At 40.7% G+C, this 20514-nt stretch overlaps 2 protein-coding genes across 2 annotated transcripts in view; both read right to left on the bottom strand.

Annotated features, from left to right (window-relative positions):
- The window catches only part of CDH6 (cadherin 6), a 123735-nt gene that overhangs the window by 88007 nt on the left and 15214 nt on the right, over positions 1-20514 (bottom strand). The window lies entirely within an intron of this gene.
- On the bottom strand, positions 13512-14437 carry LOC124245112 (ferritin heavy chain). The gene has a single exon (XM_046672304.1). It carries the CDS (start codon positions 14235-14237, stop codon positions 13689-13691), a length of 549 nt encoding a protein of 182 aa, XP_046528260.1. The 5' UTR covers positions 14238-14437; the 3' UTR covers positions 13512-13688.

Consider the following 20514-nt stretch of genomic DNA (forward strand, 5'->3'; position numbering starts at 1 on the left):
AAAGACAAAGAGCTTTGAAGATGCTACACTGCTGACTTTCAAGATGGAGGAAGGGGCCATGAGCCAAGGAATGCAGGTGACCTCTAGAAGTTGGAAAAGGCAAGGAAACAAATCCTCTTTTGGAGTCTCCAAAAGGGATACAGCCCTCCTGACATGATGATTTTAGCCCAGTGAAACTTCTGACCTATAAAACTGTATTATCATAAATTTGTATTGTTTCAGGTCACTGAGTTGCGGTAATTTGCTACAGCAGCCATAGGCAACCAATACAAGATCCTTGTCTTTTCTGGGCCTCTCAAGCTTTGCTCGTCCAGGTGGAGGCTGGCTCAGCTAGAGTCCCTTGACCCAGGAGGTAGATGGATCACGGAGGCTGGGCAGTTGACAGGCAAGGAGTGTCTGAGAAGCACAACCACATCTTGCGGATGCGACGGGATCTAGCCTTGCTTTTCTAGAGAAATAAAGTAGGAGTTGGAGGCCACAGAGATGTGAATTCTGGAGGAAGCCTTGGCCTGTGAGGTTTAGTAGGAGGTAAAAGAACTAGCGTGTTCACCTCTGATGCACTGCCAGGGAGGTGAGGAGGTCTATGTTCCAGAACCATGGGAAAGAGTGGGAAAATGTTTCTGTTCCAGAATATACAGAATAGTGACCTCTAAAAATTGTAAAGCATATAACTCCTAAATATGTATATTTATTTACTAATTATACCCATGTACTTCTGTACTAATATACAGTATATGTTATTAAGTGAACAAACAATATAAATTGAAAGTATATGTGGCACAAATAATTAATATGGAAGTTCCAGTATTTTCTTCCCAAACTCCAATAGATTATCTTCCACATTCACTGTGGAGTGGTGTAGGGCATGAAGGAGCGTCGGGAAAATGTGATTTGATGGGTGGAGGGTGCCTCCTCTTCATATTTCCCTTTCTTTGTCTTTTGCCCAATTTAGTTTAAGAAACAGGGTGAAGCAGGCAAGGGTGAGAAGAAACCTCCGCTCTTTTCTCTCCTCACTCTCATGACGTGGTAGAGAGGTCGTGAACTTTGATGGTTGAGGAGCCCTTCTTTACGGGAAGCGTGCCTGCCCCTAGCCTTCCGTGCTGCGAGAAGAGGCAGTTTCCAGGGAGGAGGCATTTTCAGGCTTTGAGATTATGAGGTTTGAACAGACTCACCATTTTCTTATGAAAGTCAAGAGATCATATTTCTTCACATGTGATTCTGAGAAGCATAAAATACTGCAAAATCCTTAATTAGTTTTACAGAGTGATTTTGACTGCCTAATGCTAAGGACTGCCGGATTTCCCTGTTCTCATCTTTCTTCTTCAAGGGACTAATTTTCCACAACATATTTGTGGTCCTAAACAATTTCTGAAAATAACAAAGATAATGGGTTTATGTCTCTAGTTTGTAAAAGCATTTCACCAGTTCGAGAGGAGGATGAACCAATTGTTTTCCTACCATCAACCCCGCTGTGGGGAGAAGTGGGTCAAGGCAGTGGGCACACTCTGGGAAGATGCAAAAAGGGACCAAAATAGGAGACCTGGGCTCTGGTCACAGCCTTCCCCTCCCTTGCTGTGTGAGCACAGACAAGTTGCACAACCTCTCTCTGCCTTGCTTTCTTTTTCCAAGAAGGGAAGCATCTGATTAGAAGAGATGGTCACTCATAGCCCATCCTAAATATACACACTATTTGTATCCCTTCTTTATGAGATACCAGCAGCATGTATTTTTCTGTGAAATGAGAACATTTCTTCTCAAACTCTCATATCCAATGGGCTACCCAATTATATCTAAGCTGGGAAGTGTTAGACTTTATTTGAGGACAAACTGCACTGTAGTATGGTAAAGGATTAGGGCAGCACTCAGTACTCTACATCTCCGTGCTAATTATATCCGGAGTATGGTGAATGGAGTCAGTACTTGGGATGTGAATCCTGGTCCATCTACTTTCGAGATATGCAACTTTAGGAAAGCTATCTAACCTCTGTACTAATCAGGTTCCTAATTCACAACACGGAGGAAATCATACCCACCACGCAGTCTCATGATGAACATTTGAATATGTAACATAGTTGGTTAGTGTATGTTGAGAATGGGCTCTCATGTTGTATTGATAACAATAATAATATCATCAAGCCCAAAGGATGCATTACTTACACCCTCTACCACTCTAAGGGATGATGTGAGTCCTCTGTGTTTGTTTTATGCAGTCTCTCCCATAAACACAAGGCCCAGAATCATTTATGCACCAAAACAGAGCAGTGAGAACAGAAATCAAGCCACATAAAGACATGATGACCAGAAAATCATTCACTGGACACCTCCCTAAAACAGGATTTCATAACCTTAACACTACTGACTTTTGGGCCAGATAATTCTTTGTTGTGGGGGCCTGTGCATTGTAGGACGTGTAGCAGCACCCCTGGCATCCACCCACTAGAGGCCAGTAGCACCTCTCAGCTGTAATGGCCAAAAAATCACCTCCAGACATTGCCAGATGTTCCGGGGGGAGAGGGGTTGTCAGGGGCAAAACCACCCCCGCTGAGAACCACTGCCTTAAAATTATGAGCTAAAAAATACAGAGAACTAGACTGAAATATAAACATTGTGAGATTATGTGTTATATTCATAAAGACTAGAAACACTAGTGAGAGTGGTTAAAAGCTTGTCTCTGGAAACCTGGTATTTCCCTCTACCTCTAGCTGCCCATGTGACTCTAGATAAGTTACTCAACCTCTCAAAGTTTCACTTCTCTCATTTGTGAAATGAGGATAATAACTATACATGTCTAACAGGTCATTGCGAGGACTAGATGAGATAATGTCGTGATGTTGGGCCCACAGAAGCAATTAGTAAATGCTGGTAATTGTTCTTTCATTATTATTTCTCCCCACTACTACCACCACATTATCATCATCATTGACAGATCCTTCTCTATGCAGCGCTACAATATTTCTCAACAAGAGAGTATAGCTTTAAAAAATAATTATTTAGGAAAATTTTTAACTCCTTTATAGAATTTCAAACTTCAGCCTTCTAAATGAAAGGCTCATCAAACTATCCATCCTTTTTTCTTTTGACTCATTCATTCATTAGTAATCACTATATTGGCCACAGTTAAATATGCATTTCATCCAGAGATGCCCACAGGGAACCCACTGCAACATACACCACCAAAACCAAAATGTAATGTAATGGAAATTAACGAAAGACAAATCATTTCATAGCACGCTAATTAGTTTTTTAAGAATTAAATCACTGAGAGCTGCACATTCTACAAATAATTACAAAAAAGAATAAAATAAGAATCTCATTAAACTATTTAAACAAAGTACTGGATTTATAAATCTCCTAAGTTCCACATTAGAGAGCACAAGTATGTTTCCCAGAAGGAGGGATAATGTCACAAAGCTTCCGTTTTTCTGAAATCCTAATTTTATTAGCGGCAAAGTAATTAATTTTTGTGACAACAAATTCTTCAAGGAGAAATAAATACGAAGTCAGAGCAATGTGAGCAAAGTAGTTAAAGAAAGGGAGATGAAAATACATCAAGGAAGCCTTAAGAGCAATTTTTATCCCACACTGTGAAACTATGTCTTTAAAATCTGGCTCATTTTCAAAAGGGCTTCTATACCAATCTCAACTACTCAAAAGATAAAGATGGTATCAATGAGCTTGCAGAAAAGTCAGCTGGGAAAGAAAATGGGGGATTTTTTTTCGGGTACTGTAAGACATTGTATAGATTAAGTGAGTGAAGAGATTGCTAAAAAGAAAGCTGCATCTGTGTGTGTGTTTGTGTGTGGGGGTGGGTGAGAGAGAGAGAGAGAGAGGGAGAGTTGAAGGTGTTGCACAAGGACAAAAGACTTCACCAGCTCAAAAAATAAGGACTTTGCAAGACAATGTAGGCTTTCCAATATCTAATGATCATGGCATTAATCAGGATAGTGCACAAAACACTGAAAACCTAAATTTATATTAGATTGGCTTAATTTTATTTTTGCCATGTGCTATTAATGAAGAGAGGCTATGTGGACTTAGATAGACTTTGATTTAGGTTATAAAACCATCATCAACCAACTACTTGTTCCACCTTAAGTAAGTTTCTTGACTTCTCTGCATCTCAATTTTCTCATCTGTACAATGAATCTGAAGATTTGTATATTTATATCTTATAAATATTGAGAGGATTAAGCGAGATAAAGTGTACTGAAGTCTTAGCATTGAACTTGGCACCCAAGAAATGATTCTTATTGTTCTGATATCTGAGCCATCAAAAGAAAACACTTTCATGTTAAGCCCATTTTAATATACTCTTTTGGAATTTTTTTTTAATTAAAAAAGTTTCTGTAGCATTATCCCACATAAAATAAAAATACGTAAAGTTAGATATGTATGACAAATAGAAAAATAAGGGACTTCACATACTTTTATCTAGTTCGCTCTCTCTGATTTACATGCAGGGCTAACTTTTACATCCATATCAATCACTTTTACAAGATGGCAGGATTACATTCTTAGAGTAGGGAAAAGTCAGTTTTAAAGAATGTTCACTTGATATCAGAGTTTGGTCATTGTATATCATATACTAAAAGCCATATATTTCAAATATTAAAACATCCCCAGAAGTAGTGAATATTCCTATCCAAAAAAATGTTATTTGGGTCATTTTAGGATTTATGTCTCTTGTAAGGAGTTTTACAGAAAATCTGGTTTGGGAGGTCTTTCCTATTCTTAAAAGACAATGGGAAAGGCATTTCATAGCTTCATTGAAAATACTAATGGGGTGCTGGCCCCGTGGCCAAGTGGTTAAGTTCGTGCACTCCACTGCGGCGGCCCAGGGTTTAGCAGGTTCAGATCCTGGGCACGGACATGGCACCACTCATCAGGCCACATTGGGGTGGTGTCCCACATGCCACAAGTAGAGGGACCTGCAACTAGGATGGACAACTATGTATCGGGGCGGGGGGGGATTTGGGGAGATAAAGTAGAAAAAAAAAAGATTGGCAACAGTTGTTAGCTCAGGTGCCAATCTTCTTTTTTAAAAAAGAAAATACTAATAGGTAAAAGAAAGGCAAACACATATTCTGAGAGCTTACTATCTGAGGAGCAAGCATCTTTGATGGTTTTGCAAATGGTTTCTCAAATAATCCATACAAAAAGTCTAGCAGTTATGATCCCTACTTCCTATAGATGAAAAAGATTGAAGTTTAAAGAACTTGAGGAAATGTCTCAAAAACTCATAACTAGTAATGACCAGGTTGAAAGTTTGACAGTTTCTTGTATAATACTCTACACTGCAAGCTTTTCCTGCCACTTCATGCTGCCTTTCCTTCACAATCCTCCCGCCAACACCTCAAACATTCATATTGATTAGCTCATTAATGTCTCCTAATATGTTAATTCATGCTTTTCATAAGAGAGATGGCATTTATTCTATTTTATAGATGAACAAATGCTACATAAAAGAAATCAAGTGCAAGATGGCACATAGTCATCAAGTTCCATCACGACTCTCAGTAGCGTTTTCTTATTCCTCCCAATTCCTTCCACAAGGCATCAATCTTTGATGACAGCCTTCTCTCAGGTGGAGAGAGATAACCACACTTAAATGTTTAATAAGACATTTAATGAAGTATTTAATAAAGGTCAATAAAAATATTATCAAAAAGTAAAATCTTCATCAATGAGATTAATTTTCTAAAAATCTAGAGGACTGTTTCCACTTAATCACAAGATTCTGTACCTTGGAGATGTTATGCACTAATTCTTTCAGAATAGAATTAAAGTTGATTTCAGATGACCTAAATGTATGTGAGACGGGTGCAAGACCAGTGATAGGTCTCTGATTTTGGCCTACACAATTGCACTATATATAAGGAAAAGAACTATTGATTCAATCCATCCAATCAGAAGTGCGTACTTTCTAAAGGGTTCTGGCAGTGAGCTGGCGTGCTTGACTAGTGAGTGAGGAGTGACTGGAGACAAACCGAGTTGCTGCAGTTGACAAAGGACTTCGTTACTGGGCAGCCGGGCTGTGCTTGCATAATGAACCACCAGGACATCTATAAAATTGCATTCTGTTCAAGAGATTCGATTTGCATGACAAACTACATGGTTGCCATTTAAATGTCTCCCCCTTGCACACCCTGTGCTCAGGACAGGGTGAGAATTCAGGCTAGGCAGCATAAGATCTTAGTCAAAGGCTAAGGAAAGAAAAAAGTCCAGAAGATTTGAAGGATGATATCCTACAGAAAAAGATCCCATCAGTTCTTAAACCGGATCAAGCACGTTCCTCCCTTCAGTTCATACCCCTGCTGCTCCCACTTCCTGGTACCCTACACTCATCTCGATCTCCTCAGCCCAGTTTTTTTCTTGGCTTCCTTCAGCTTCGAGAGTAAAATATCAGTGCTTCAAAGAGGACTTCATGTCTCTTCAATAAATGGTGTTGGGAAAACTGGAGAGCCACATGCAAAAGAATGAAAGTAGACCATTATCTTATACCATACACAAAAATTAACTCAAAATGGATTAAAGACTTGAATGTAAGACCTGAAACCATAAAATTCCTAGAAGAATATAAAGGCAGTACACTCTTTGACATCAGTCTTACCAGTATCTTTTTGAATACCATGTCTACTCAGGCAAGGGAAACAAAAGAAAAAATAAGCAAATGGGACTATATCAGACTAAAAAAGCTCCTGCACAGCAAAGGAAACCATGAACAAAATGAAAAGACAACCCACCAACTGGGAGAAAATATTTGCAAATCACATATCTGAGAAGGGGTTAATTGCCAAAATATGTAAAGAAGTAATACAACTCAACAACAAAAAGACAAACAACCTGATCAAAAAATGTGCAGAGGATATTAACAGACATTTTTCTAAAGAAGATATACAGATGACCAACAGGCACATGAAAAGATGTTCAACGTCACTAATTATTAGGGGAACGCAAATCAAAACTACAATGAGATATCATCTTACACCTGTCAGAATGGCTATGATTAACAAGACAAGAAATAACAAATGTTGGAGAGGATGTGGAGAAAAGGGAACCCTTATACACCGCTGGTGGGAATGCAAACTGGTGCATCCACTATGGAAAACAGTATGGATATTTCTCTCAGAAAATTAAAAATAGACATACCATATGATCCAGCTATCCCACTACTGGGTGCTTATCCAAAGAACATGAAATCAACAATATAAAGAGATTTTTGCATCCCTATGTTCACAGCAGCATTATTCACAATAGCCAAGATCTAGAAACAACACAAGTGCCCATTGACTGATGAATGGATAATGAAGATGTGGTATATACACAACACACACACACACACACACATACACACACACACAATGGAATACTACTCAGCCATAAAAAAGACAAAACTGTCCCATTGGTAACAACATCGATGGACCTTGAGGGTATTACGTGAAGTGAAATAAGCCAGACAGGCAAAGACAAACACTGTATGATTTCACTCATATGTGGAAGATAAACAAACACATGGATAAGGAGAACAGATTAGTGGTTACCAGAGGGGAAGGAGGTGGGTGGGAGGGTCAAAGGGGTAAAGGGGCACATATGTATAGTGACGGATAAAAACTAGACTACTGGGGGTGAGTACGATGCAGTTTATACAGAAATTGATATATAATCATGTACACCTGAAATTACACAGTGTTATAAACCAATATGACCTCAATAAAATAATAACAAAAGGGGGACTTTCATGACTTCCCTGTCAGACTGTTTGTTCACCTAGTTATCCTCTATCATTCCACCCATGTCTTTCTCCTTCATAGCGCATATTACAGTTCTCAAATAACGTATCTATTTATTGAATTATTTATTTGCTTACCCTTTTTTCCTTTCTCTACTACACTGTAAGCTTCTCAAGGGCTGAGAGCGTGTCTATGTTATTCACCAATGTATACTTATCATCTAGCTCAGTACCCAGCACTTAGCAAGCTTCATAATGAAATGAATGAACAGATGAGCCAATAAATGAAGGAATAGAGGATTTGGCCACCCTCACTTTAATCAGCTACATTAACTCTGTGAGATAATATGAGATCCAGCAAGTGTGGTGGAATGTGCCTATGAAGTTAAAATATTCTAAACACTCAGATGGATTTAGCATATCTGTTGGAGTTGGTCCTGCTTCCTGAGTTCTCACATGAAAAAAATCAGTGTTTGCTTTGATTTTGGCAATATAGACAATACTGTCTCATTAAATCAAAAAAGAAAAAAGAACTAGTTAGTAGGTAGAACCTTTGATACTAGGTCCACACCCAGGCAAGACCCTTTGGTGCTCTCCACTAGGGATGATTTGCCATAGAAAAGATAAACAGCTGCTTTTATTTGTGGGAGCTTACAAAGGAAGAATAATGTTTTTGCTCTGATTTAATTAGATTTATCAGACTAAACTACACAAAAAGAGAGGGAGAGATTTAAGGCAATTTTGGCATATATCTGTGTTTTCCATTTAAGACTTAAGTACTACAGTTATGCGTGGAAACTAACAGGGGAACTACAACTTTTTAATGAGATATTTAACTGGCTTTCTACGTCATTGTGTGGACTCTGGGCGGAGAGTGACCTCTTGGACTAAACAGATCCTAATGCTTGATAAATAGAGCTTAGGCAGTAATTTGAACTTTAACAAAAATACTTTCTTTCTTAATTTGTTCATTCATTTGCTGAATAAGTACTTCCTGAATGCTCACTATGTCCCAGGCATCGTACAAGGTGCTGGGGACCCAACAGGGAACAAGATATAACAGGTGTTCTCCCTCATGGAGCTTGGAATCAGTCAGTGGGAAACACACAATATACAAGCAAACAAACAAGTAAAGATTGTGTCCGGATGAGAAGTTCCACGAAGGAGATGAAGTGAGGTGATGTGATGGAGTGCCTGAGAGAGCTCCTTTGAGCTGAGACATGGATGACATGAAGAAGGCAGTTCTATGTTGAGCCATGTTAAATGGGAAGGGAGTTCCAGAGACAGAGAATAGCAAGAGCAAAGGTGTTCTAGTGAGAAAAGGTGTTCTAGTGTCATAGGTGCTAAAAGGTGTTACAGTGAGGAAAGATTTGGTATATTTGGTGTATTAGGGTTCTCCAGAGGAACATAACCTATAGGATGTCTGTCTGTTTGTCTATCCATCTATCTATCTATCTATCATCTATCTATTTATACTGATTTTAAGAAATTGGCTCACACAATTGTGGAAGCTTGGGGAGTCCAAAATCTGATAGGGTTGGCTAGCGGGCTGGAGACTCAGGGAAGAGATGCGGTTCAAGTTCACAGGCCATCTGCTGGCAGAATTCCTTCTTGCTGGAGGTGGGTTGGGGCGGGGAGGTGTTAGTCTTTGTTTTCTTAAGGCCTTCAACTGGATGGATGAGGCCCACCCACATTATGGAGGGTAATCTGCTTTACCAAAAGCCCACCAATTTTAAAGTCGCCTTCATAGAATCATGCAGAGTAATGCTTGACCAGCTATCTGGGCACTGTGGCCCAGGCAAGTTCACACATAAAACTAACCATCACATTTGGGAAAGAAAAAGAAGTTAAATGTGACTGAAGTGTACTGTACAAGAAAGGGGTGGTAGGAAATGAGGGCAGGTAAGTGTAGTGGGAACCACTGAAGCTTCTGAAGCAGTGTGAATAACATCTTCTCATTTAAATTTGACCAATGAATCTTTCTGTATGTAAAGCCTGGATTTCACAGGACCAGGAGGGAGAAATTAGGGAGAAAAGTTTGGCGGTTTCTGAAGTAATTTGGGCAAAAGCAAGTGGGGGTTGAGACTTAGGTTCTGATAGTGGAGAGAGAGGAGAGGAGGAGGAGGATTCTGGGTACATCTGGGAAGCAGATATGACCGGATGCTGATGGACTGAATGTGGGGCTAACACAAGGGGGGCCCAGTGCTAACTCCTGGGCCTTGGGTAAGATGGGGAAGAGTGGGAGGCACATATTTAGGAATTTTCTATCAAAATAAATAGGAGTAGGTATATTATCTTTAAAACCTACAAAACCCCGTGCTTTCTCATACTTACATTTATACCACTAAAATAGGTTCTTTGTTAAATGGATGAAATTGCAGCGCATTTGGAATTACCTACCCATGTTTTACTTTAATTACCTATAAATCTTTAAGACATGTGAGGTAAACCTCTTTCAGGTACAGTTTTCTTTTAGCTATAATTTTAAATATAACAATTTGGTATTGTGTACTTTTTTTGTTTTTGTGAATTTCTCTGCTTGCTCGTAAAATGTCTAATCGCATCATTGGATAATATATTATAATCAAGCTTAAAATAGTAATGGTTACAAAAAGATATTGTAGGTATATTTCCAATTAGTATTTCTACGATTATAAATGCTCTGCAATTTCAAATGTATTAAAATAATAATAACATTATTTAGTAATTTAGTCATTAAAATGAATTAAAATGAACTTAAAATACTATAAGGACAATAGAAAAACAAATGCCATCTCTACTTAAGCAAACAAACTTCCAAATGCCTAATTCCTATATCGTCTATACCTACACTCAATTTATGTCTGTATTTAAGCTAAATATATCTCAAAGTTTTTTCTGCTCTCAAAAACTGGTTTAAATTTTTGAGGAGTGATTAGATCTATCCAAATAGCAGAACAAGAAGCCGTGGCCGAAATCCAAAGTTAATTAAAATATTAGCTAAATAAAGGCAAAAGTGGGCTTGGGACTCAGATTTCTTTACTCGCTGCTGGGAACCCGGTACTGTAACCTGTGCGTACCCTGGCTGGGCCGAGTAAGGTTCAACCTCCACATCACTTACTCTTTACTTGTTACCTTCCCACCTAAATATTCAGCCTGTTGAGGTGAGGGAGGGTGTCTTGTTGATCATGACATCCCAGTGTCTGGCGTGCTGTCTGGGCCAGGAATTTATTAAGGTGCACAGTTAACAGTCCTCAAAGAACTGAATCATTAATTCACTAGTAAGTATTCAGCTATTTATTTTGAAACACTCTAGATCCAGCTTTTCAAACTGTGGATTGTGATCCATTAGTCCGTCAGGAAATCAATTTAGTTAAGTCTGATGAGAATTTTAAAATAGTTAAATGGAATAGAATATAATAGCACAGACAGCTTTGCATATAGAAAGGTTCATTTTTTTTTTTGGTGAAACTTTTGTGTAATTTATAAAGATATATGAATGCATGGATTCGGTTGTGATAGAAAATGTATTTCTTATTGTGTGTGGTTTGCAATCAAAAGTTGAAAAGTTGGTCTAGATTTTAAAGTTAAAGTGACTGTGGGTTTTTAAGAAAAAGATCCAAATTTATGAAAATTATACCTAATAATAAGAGACAGACAGGAACTATATGGGAATATTGAGGCCATATTGACCATTCAACATACTTACTTAAGAATAAACAAATCCCATTTCATTTAACAAGTATATATTGTGTGCTTCCAAATACTCTTCACCAAGTACCATGAGGAATATAAAAATATATGATATAAGGTCTCTCTGCTCACAGAGCATAAGTGCACCCACAGAGAAGAGCTATATATATCTAGCTACAGCCTCGCAATCAGGAAAAGGTTATGGAAATCTTTTCTTCCTCTTCTCTGCCACTTATGGACACTTACATCCAAACTTCATAACTCAGGATCTTAGTATTACAGTTAAAATAAATTATAAGTTAATCAGCATTTGTGGGCTAGCCCAGGAATCAAAGTCCCATTTAATATTTGGTTCTCATGGACCAATGACTTCCAAATGAACTTTTGGTAAAAAACCCGTTTCTTAATTGGATGTTGCTTGTATAGTTTTTTTTTGCGACAATATTACCCGTTTTATTAGCAGGAGTTGGCAGGCTTTTCCTTTTAAGGGCCAGATAGTAAAGATTTAAGGCTTTGTAAGCCATACACAGTCTCTGCTGCAACTACTCAACTCTGCTCCTGTAGTGTGAAAGCAGCCACAGACAAGACACCAATGATTTCTTCCAACACAACTTTATTTATGGGCACTGAAATTTGAATTTTATATAATTTTCATAAAATACTATTCTTCTTTTGATTTTTTTCAACCATTTGAAAATGGGAAAACCATTCTTAGCTTGCAGGCCATACAAAAACAGGCAGTGGCCGGATTCGGCCTGAGCTGTAGATTGCTAACCCCTGTATTACAGCAGCAATGTCTTTCTTCCCCAGGAGACTTACTGTAATGGTTTTGTGCAACCGAATCAACAATATGAGCGTTAGATTGCAAATAAACTCCTTAAGTCCAGAGACTGGCTCGTTTATTTATTTTTTTAAACCCCAAGACTTTGAAAAAATGTCAGACCTTAGTTCTAAAAATGTCTTGCATGTTTGCATAAATGAATGATTTAAATAATATAGTGGACTATCGGGTAGAACTTATAAACGTGTAAGATTCCTTTACACTTCTGGTGTAGGAGGGCACAGGTTTCGAAAAAAATCAAAAAGTCTACCTCTCACTTTACAATGTAAACATGTTTTACGGTATAGTCATTGTCAGGAAAAATAGCTTTTATGTCATCTGTCTCCTGGTTCCCACGTGTAGCTTCTTTTTCCACTGTCAAATTGGATGATCCAGGTTTGATTTTATGAAGGGAGCTGGCTGGTTTCCTTATGTGTGTGGGTGCACACGCACGCGTGTGTCTGGGAGGAGTCGTTTTTAATTGCAAAGAATAATAATCAATAATAAAAAATTAATAATAATCAAATAATAATGCTAATTAAAATGGCCAAGATTTATCGAGTACCTATTGTGAGCTAAGAACTGTGTGATGGCCTTACAACATATCTCATTTAATCCTCACAATAGTTTAAAGAGGTAGGACATTGAGGGAAAGTGATCGTGATTGAGAGATTTACTCAAGGACACGCAGCTGTTGAGACTCCAGATAAGAGTCTGGCTCCTAAACTTAATCACCACCCTGGATCTGCTTATATGTGGCAACGCTCTTTAGTTTAGAAATGGAAACATTAAACTCACAGTATTGGAATGAGTAAGGAGTCTTCTGCACACCATCCACAGAATTCTCAATTTACCTAACTTTATTAGAGTTAAAGCCTATTGGCTACATCTTCAAAGTGTTAATTTGCTCCAATCAGCATTATTTTGACACGGTAGAACTGAATTGGCCCCATGCTATTTGGTTTCACATTTTCTATTTCCTAAATATTGTTGGTTTCCCCAAACCTATCACTTTCACTGCATTCTTTTTTTGGGTGTGTGAGGAAAATTGACCCTGACCTAACATCTGTTGCCAATCTTTCTCTTTTTTTTCTCCCCAAAGCCCCCTAGTACATAGTGGTATTCTCAGTTGTGAGTTCTTCTAGTTGCTCCATGTGGAACGCCACCTCAGCGTGGCTTGATGAGCGGTGCTAGGTCCATGTCCAGGATCCAGACCAGCGAAGCCAGGGCCACTGAAGCAGAGCGTGCAAACTGAACTGCTTGGCCACGGGGCCGCCCCTCACTGCATTCTTTTTTTTTTTTTTTTGGGTACCAAATTACTTTATTTGAAGGAATGGTACAAATCCAAGAACTTAAGTAGATGTTTTGGTACAACTTATAGAAAAGGTAAAGGTAACCCCAACATGCATGCACTGCCTCGGTGGATCAGGGAAGTCACCCGGTGGCTGAGGGAAGCTGGCCCAAGACTTAGCTCTCGTCACACTCTCCCAGGGTGTGCTTGTCAAAGAGATACTCTGCCATGCCAGATTCGGGGGCCCCCATCCTGCGCAGGTTGGTTACGTGGTCACCCAATTCTTTGATGGCTTTCACCTGCTCATTCAGGTAATGAGTCTCGAGGAAGTCACACAAGTGGGGGTCATTTTTGTCAGTGGCCAGTTTGTGCAGTTCCAATAGTGACTCATTCACATTTTTTTCCAAGTGTAATGCACACTCCATTGCCTTCAGCCCATTCTCCCAGTCATCCTGGTCTGGTTTCTTGATGTCCTGAAGGAAGATCCGGCCGCCTCGTTGGTTCTGCAGCTTCATCAGTTTCTCAGCATGTTCCCTCTCCTCATGAGATTGGTGAAGAAAATATTTGGCAAAGTTCTTCAAAGCCACATCATCGCGATCAAAATAGAAAGACATGGACAGGTACACATAGGAGGCGTGGAGCTCCAGGTTGATCTGACGGTTGATGGCGGCCTCCGAGTCCTGGTGGTAGTTCTGGCGCACCTGCGAGGGGAACGCGGTCGTCATGGCGGACGGCTGAAGAGAGGAGAGGGCGGCGGCGGAGGGGCGGCGCTGGAGCGGCGGCGGGAGCCTTGCGGCGGGCCGAGGGCGCTGTGAGGAGATGAAGGAGGGCTGACTCTGGGTGGCCGGCCGGGGCGGGGAGCGAGCGCCGGGTTCCGTTCAAGCACTGTTGAAGCAGGAAACCTCGGCAACTCCGACGAAGACTGTCTCTCACTGCATTCTTAAAGGCATGTTTTTACTAACAGAAAATTAAACGTTTTAAATTATTTCAGGGATCCAGTGTAGGAACTATATTGAAGGATGGGTTGAATAATATTCATAGTCACAGCAGTTTATTATAGTTCAATAATGTAGTATCTAATTCTACGTGATATTGTATTTAAAAGATTTAAAAATTCATTAAATATTTTCAAGCAAAAACTAAAGTATCATATAAAGCATCACTAACTAGTTGATTGGTGCTTACTAAAGGACTTTTCTTGTAATTATAGTTAAAATATATTAAAGTTAATGATAGACATCATTCAAAAGAATATTTAGAGAGAATTATAGCAGAAAAGCGTTTACAGCTCTCATTTTTGCCACTTTATCCCAAATTGGGTAAGATATCTCCTCAGTAGCAGGACTATAATTTCAATTGCAGCAACTAGATAAAAGACAATTAAATCTAATCATGCATATGTGTGACTTGACCCATTTCTATTGGATTTCAGGAATGAGCTAATATGAATTGCACTGCTTTTTCCATCAAAGCTTCAAGCTTTTTGAAGCTAGACATTTTGAAAGTAGCAAGAGGAAAGTCATAGCATAAAATCATTCAAAGTTGGCAGTTCATATGAGTTTCCAAAACTTTACTAGGATATGCTCACATTTTTCATTAATTTCAGGTCAAGATTTATCTGCAGTCAGTAAATAAAGGCTTACAGAAATGTAGTTCCATTGCCAAACGCCTTAGCTTCAAATGTGATTTTCTCCCAATGTGATTTCTTTTAGATACAACACAGTTTCTTTCTGATCCTGAGCATATGGGCCTATGCTAATAGGAAATGGTGTCTTAGAAAGGTTATTTTTGTTTTCTGTGGGGAGCAGTCATCCTTTGACCTATATGCAATATGTGACACAGATCTGATTGTGCAACAGCCATTAGCCTCATCCGAAATCCCTAGTTGGAGGTCAGAACTCAGGTCAGAGACCATTACTCTTGGGTGTCAGAGCTAAACTTAATTAGTGCCTTTTAAAAAATATATGGATGATATTTTGTTCCCCTTAGGATGTATGAAAATGGCCTGCAGAATTAAATTTGGAAAACGTTAGAAACAAGAATGGTTTAGTTGTTTGACATGGTCCTATGACCTCTTTCGAAATCACCAGCACTGCCGAGCGTGTTTGGTTTTTCTCCAGCCTGCTGTCTAGGTTTTTTTTTTAAGGCACAGATTCCTTCTGTGCACCTTTCTGGTCCTGAAGGCACCCTCTGGTAAGACATAGTCCTTTGAAGATGGGCCCTCCTCACCTCATGCTGTTCCAGAACCCAGGAAATGCCATAGGGGTAGAGAGTTACAAAGAGAAGGGTTTGGACTCACGATTATGAGGAACAGTGGTGGTTTCTATGGTGCCAGTGGGCAGAGGAGGGAACTCTTCTTGTGAGCTGGTGCTGAAATGTTTAGCAATCATTTTCCAATGAGAATTGGCAGTTGCCTGCCAGGACAACATAGCAGGGATGTTATGTCAGCACGGGTATCAGAGAACGAGGGAGGTTTCTGAAGGAAGTAATTGGCAAATAAGGGCTGGGTAAAATACAAGGCCCTAGGGAGGGCGGGAGGAAGAGGGCAAGGTCCTATCCGGCAGATAGCTTTAAAAGAAATTTTTAACCAACATTATTTAATAGCCTTTTGGAAAGCAGATCTCCCTTTCCCAGAGGCATCTGCCAACCGACAGTACAACAGGAAAAGAGGAAACTACTTCTGAAAGGCTTTTAAAAAAGACTTTTAGGGGCTGTTAAAAAGACATACCATCCCATTCTGCGTAAACCTGTTTAAGCAGCAGTTTACTGCTCAGGCTGGGCCTCCTTTGCTCAACAGTCTGCTGTTTTCCCTTACCCACCAACCTGACGCCCACTCTCCAGAGCCCTTCACCCAAGAGCTAAGCAGCACCATTGTCTTCCGGCTGAGCTCTGCACAGGATGGCGACACAAACAGCTATTCCCTTGTGTGGGGTCTGGAGATGTGCTTTTAATGGTAACTCTTTCATCCTTACAGTAAAATGTATGCTGCCCCACCTCTGAATGTCTGCGACTTGTCCTTCTCGGGAGACTTTCTGATGGGTATATTGCAGCCTTTGCTCTATGCTCTCATTGTTTGGGTTCTAATGTCCTTTCCCATCACCCATTATTCAGCCAGTGAAGCAGCTTGCATCTGTGTTTTCAGATTTGAGGAAAATGCATTCCAAGTGCCCACTCTCAGTCCTTTTTGAGAATTTGCCTGGAGATGTAAAGTTCTCGGTGAAGGAAAAAGGACTTATATTCATCATTGTGTCTGCTGTAACTAGCATATCGTAGGTAAGCAATCAATACTCACTGAACATAAGAATGAATGAATGAGTGAATATGAATGAATAAATGACTGTAGGAAGAATAGGAGTTGGGTATAGCAAAGGGAGGTTTTCAGGGGCACATAGTTGGGATGGAAAAACAGCTTCAACCAGCTGGTAGCCTTGATTTCTAGAATTGTAACTCATTTCCCCCATTTTTTTTTTATATGCAAATACTTTATTTGGGAGTGTTTTCCCAGAGAGCAGAATTTTGGGGCAGCAAAGCGAGAGAGGAGGACCAATACAAGAAAGTGTTATCAAGTTGGCCACCACTTCAGGGGATCATCCTAGAAACCCTATGAAATGCATCTCAGGATCATGTTTTCAGGGAAGAAAGGGAGAAACACTTATCCATAGGCTCCCACGCCCCATATATCCAAGGTTCACCTCCAGGGACAAATAGTCTGCATTTCAGGGTTGTATATGATTTAGCATGGAACAAGTTCCTGCAGTGTCTCACTCTGTGACATCAACAGAGAAGCCCCAGGGTGGAAGGCAGGGTGTGCCTGGCACAGGACTGATGCAAAGCCCCGTGAGGTTGCACAGGCAGGAAGCGGGTGAGAACCTGTGCAGAACTGGTCAGCATGGCAGTGGCTGGAAAGAGATACAGGGGAAGCAGAGGCGATCTGAAATGGTGCATGAGCGGCATCAGATGCAGTCCCCCAAATACTAATATACTACATGTAGCCACTCATTGTTTTTGGGAAAAAAACGATAAAACCGCTTAAATCTGAATTTATAAGTTGAAAACTAGAATGTTAAGTATTGTGTTGAGTAATATAAATTGAGTATACTGTTAGTCAAGCATATTATAGAGTTAGAGAAACAGAGAATTAGACTCATCTGGCTCTGTGTGTGTCTGTGCGTCTTATTTTGGATCAAAGTATTGTTTTCAGGAGACCGTAAAATGGGAAACCTGCCAAGAGCAATCTACAGGTCTGACGTTTTCTCCCCTCATGTTAGCAGAAAACTGTGCACAGAAATTAGCTTGGGCTTGGTGCAGAACTACCGGGACTAGATCTCTGGGAAATCTAATGCCAGCTACAGAAGTGCCCCAACTGATGAATTTAGGGACGAACTAGCAGCTCAGAGCAAAAGCATGTCAGCTGAGCTTGCGGCAGCATGAGCGGTGGGGTATGCACACATTGGCCTTTCATGGAACCTCAAAATTTTACTTGCACACAATTAAAATGATACTGAAAAAAAGTCTATGTATTTCTTCTACATTAAGTTAATATTTTACTCCAAGTTTAAGGTACGGAAAGTAATGTAATTTCTGGCCAATTGCGAATATTAGCATTAAATGAGACTATCAAATCACTTTAAAATTTTCCAGTGAAATCTTAATACAAAAGCAATTCAATAGCCACAATGCTTCATTTAAAAATACGTGAAAAAGATCATTTTAATAATCAGAAATTTTATACCATTCCTTTTCTTCTGGAACTTATTTCCATTCAACTTCTCCCACATATTTTAATCTAACGTAATTTTTTCTGCTTCAATGTCTCTATTGACCACATGTACTTTGCAAAAATTATATATACGAATTGAAATTTGAAATTAACATGTTTTCTGTCTCTAAATAATAAAAAAATTATTCTGAATAGATTTATCACTATGACAGAAAGGATCTTTTGCAAAGTTTTATAGTTATATAATTATATTTATAAACATAAAGGTAAGTTTTATTTGCAAAAGGCTCATGCAAATATATACAGCCCTATGGGAGTGCAAGCATAAGCCAGCTGGCCACCAGTGCCAGGCGATCCAGAGGTGCCCCCTGGGAAGTGGCTGCAAAGATTGGGGCTCCTACTAGTGTGTAAGGTCCTCTCCGGAAGATGCCAGAGAGCTGTGGGAGGCAGAGGGAGGGTTAAAACATGGTGTGGACTGGCTTGCATTCCGAGAGCATGTCCTAGGCTCCTAGGTCTGTGCCAAACTGGAAGCCTGCCCCTCAGGCTTCCAGCTCCAGGCCAAGCAAATAGGCCTCCTTCACGTTGAAGGACGGGAAAGTTCCGTCAGCCGTCTGTGCAGTGCCCTGGGGATGGTCGCCTGCCAAGAACCATCTCTCGGTCCAGTGGGATCCAGGAATGTAACCTCCCCCCGCCCCCCAGGCAATCAAGGGGTGGTAGCAGAGGTAGGCAGCAGCTGTGAAGACCGAAAATTGGGTGCCAGATGCAAATACTGGGGCAACTGACACGTGTAAAGTCTCCCCTGGGGAGACCCCGGAACGCTGGAGCTGGCAGAAGGAGAGCGCGAAGAAGGTGCGCAACAACTGGAGCGAGGCAGAGAGAGGGCTTAGGGACGGTGCCCACCAGTCTCTGTCCCCAGAGGGCAACCCGACAGCCCCCCTATGTGTGTCAAATCAGATGCCTGCTCTCAGGCGGAAGCTCCAAGACAGGCACAGGAGCCTCTCCCAGAGAAGGTCCTGAAGCCCCTGCACCACTGGGGCCCCGGGCGGTGAGTGTGAGCGCGCGAGCCCTTTAAGAGCGTTTCTCAGCTGCTGCGGTTCCGCGGGTCTCCTGGGCGTGAGCCCTGGGGTTTGCAAAGTTAGATGTTTTGCGGGTTCCTCTCTCACGTGCAAGTCTTAAAAGTTGGGGGTGCCCGATGTGGGGAGAAGCTGGGGTTTTGAGTTCCCTCCTGACTGTGGGTTGCTGCACAGGGAGTGGGGTTGATGGCGGGATCGTGTCCCAGCCTCCCCTACCTGCTTCCAAGAGGGCCTTCTCTTCTCTCCTGTTGTCACTTAGCCAGTTTTTAGGGTTTTTTTTTTTTCAGAGAAAGTTGTTCCCTACAGCTGTAGATTCGATGTACTTGTGGGAGAAGGTGAGTTCAGGACCCTCTTACGTCACCATCTTGAACCACGACCTCGTTTCTCCCATTTTACCGGAGGTGTTTTTGGTAGCAGAGCTGTTTTGTGTGTGTGTGCACGTGTGTGTGTGCGTTCTCACGCGAGTGCCATGTGTTTCTGATGCCACAGTTGTGATCTCTTGCTTTCCTCCAGTCATTACCATGTGGAGGAGGGCAGGCTGGCAAACAGGTTCGAGTAATATCCACGGGCCAGGGCAACAAAGTGCGGAACAGAATTCGCATCTACCGTTTTGACTTCATTTTGGCTGCAGTTAGTTCACACCTTTGCAAGCCCAAATGAGGAGCCCAGCTCGGGTTGCAGATTTTCTGGGGAATAGTGCTCAAGAGGCTTTGAGGAAATTCTGAATTGAAGCCACATTTGGCACATTCACTGTGTCAGCCAAAACACGTTTCAGTGAGTAGAATTATGGGCATATTGCCCCCAGTGGCACATTACGTTTGTGACATAAAAAATGTGCTTCATTCCAATTAGTGAAATTAAAAAAAAAAAAAGCTTGCAGCATGTCAAAAATACCCAAGTCCCTCAAGTTGATTGAACATGTGGAAGAAATAATGATAACAGGAGCAGCAATAGAAATACCTAACATTTTAAGGGGGCTTCCTATGTGCCCAGCACTGTGTAGAGCTCTTTTCAACATTATCTTAGTTACTCCTCACAACACCCTTATGAAGCTGAAACTACTCTCATTCTCATTTTATAGGAAGAAACTGCACTAAATCTCCAACAGGGTCATCTGTCTGACTGGGAAGTTGCACCCACACAGTCAACCTGAGACTCCCTTTGTCATGCAAAAGTAGGGCAGTTTAAGAACTCAGTGGTAAAGATGCC

The sequence above is a fragment of the Equus quagga genome, chromosome 9, assembly GCF_021613505.1.
Source record: "Equus quagga isolate Etosha38 chromosome 9, UCLA_HA_Equagga_1.0, whole genome shotgun sequence".
NCBI lineage: Eukaryota > Metazoa > Chordata > Mammalia > Perissodactyla > Equidae > Equus > Equus quagga.

Coding starts and splice junctions, on each gene's coding strand:
- LOC124245112 (XM_046672304.1), bottom strand. CDS start 14,237: ATGACGACCGCGTTCCCCTCGCAGGTGCGCCAGAACTACCACCAGGAC.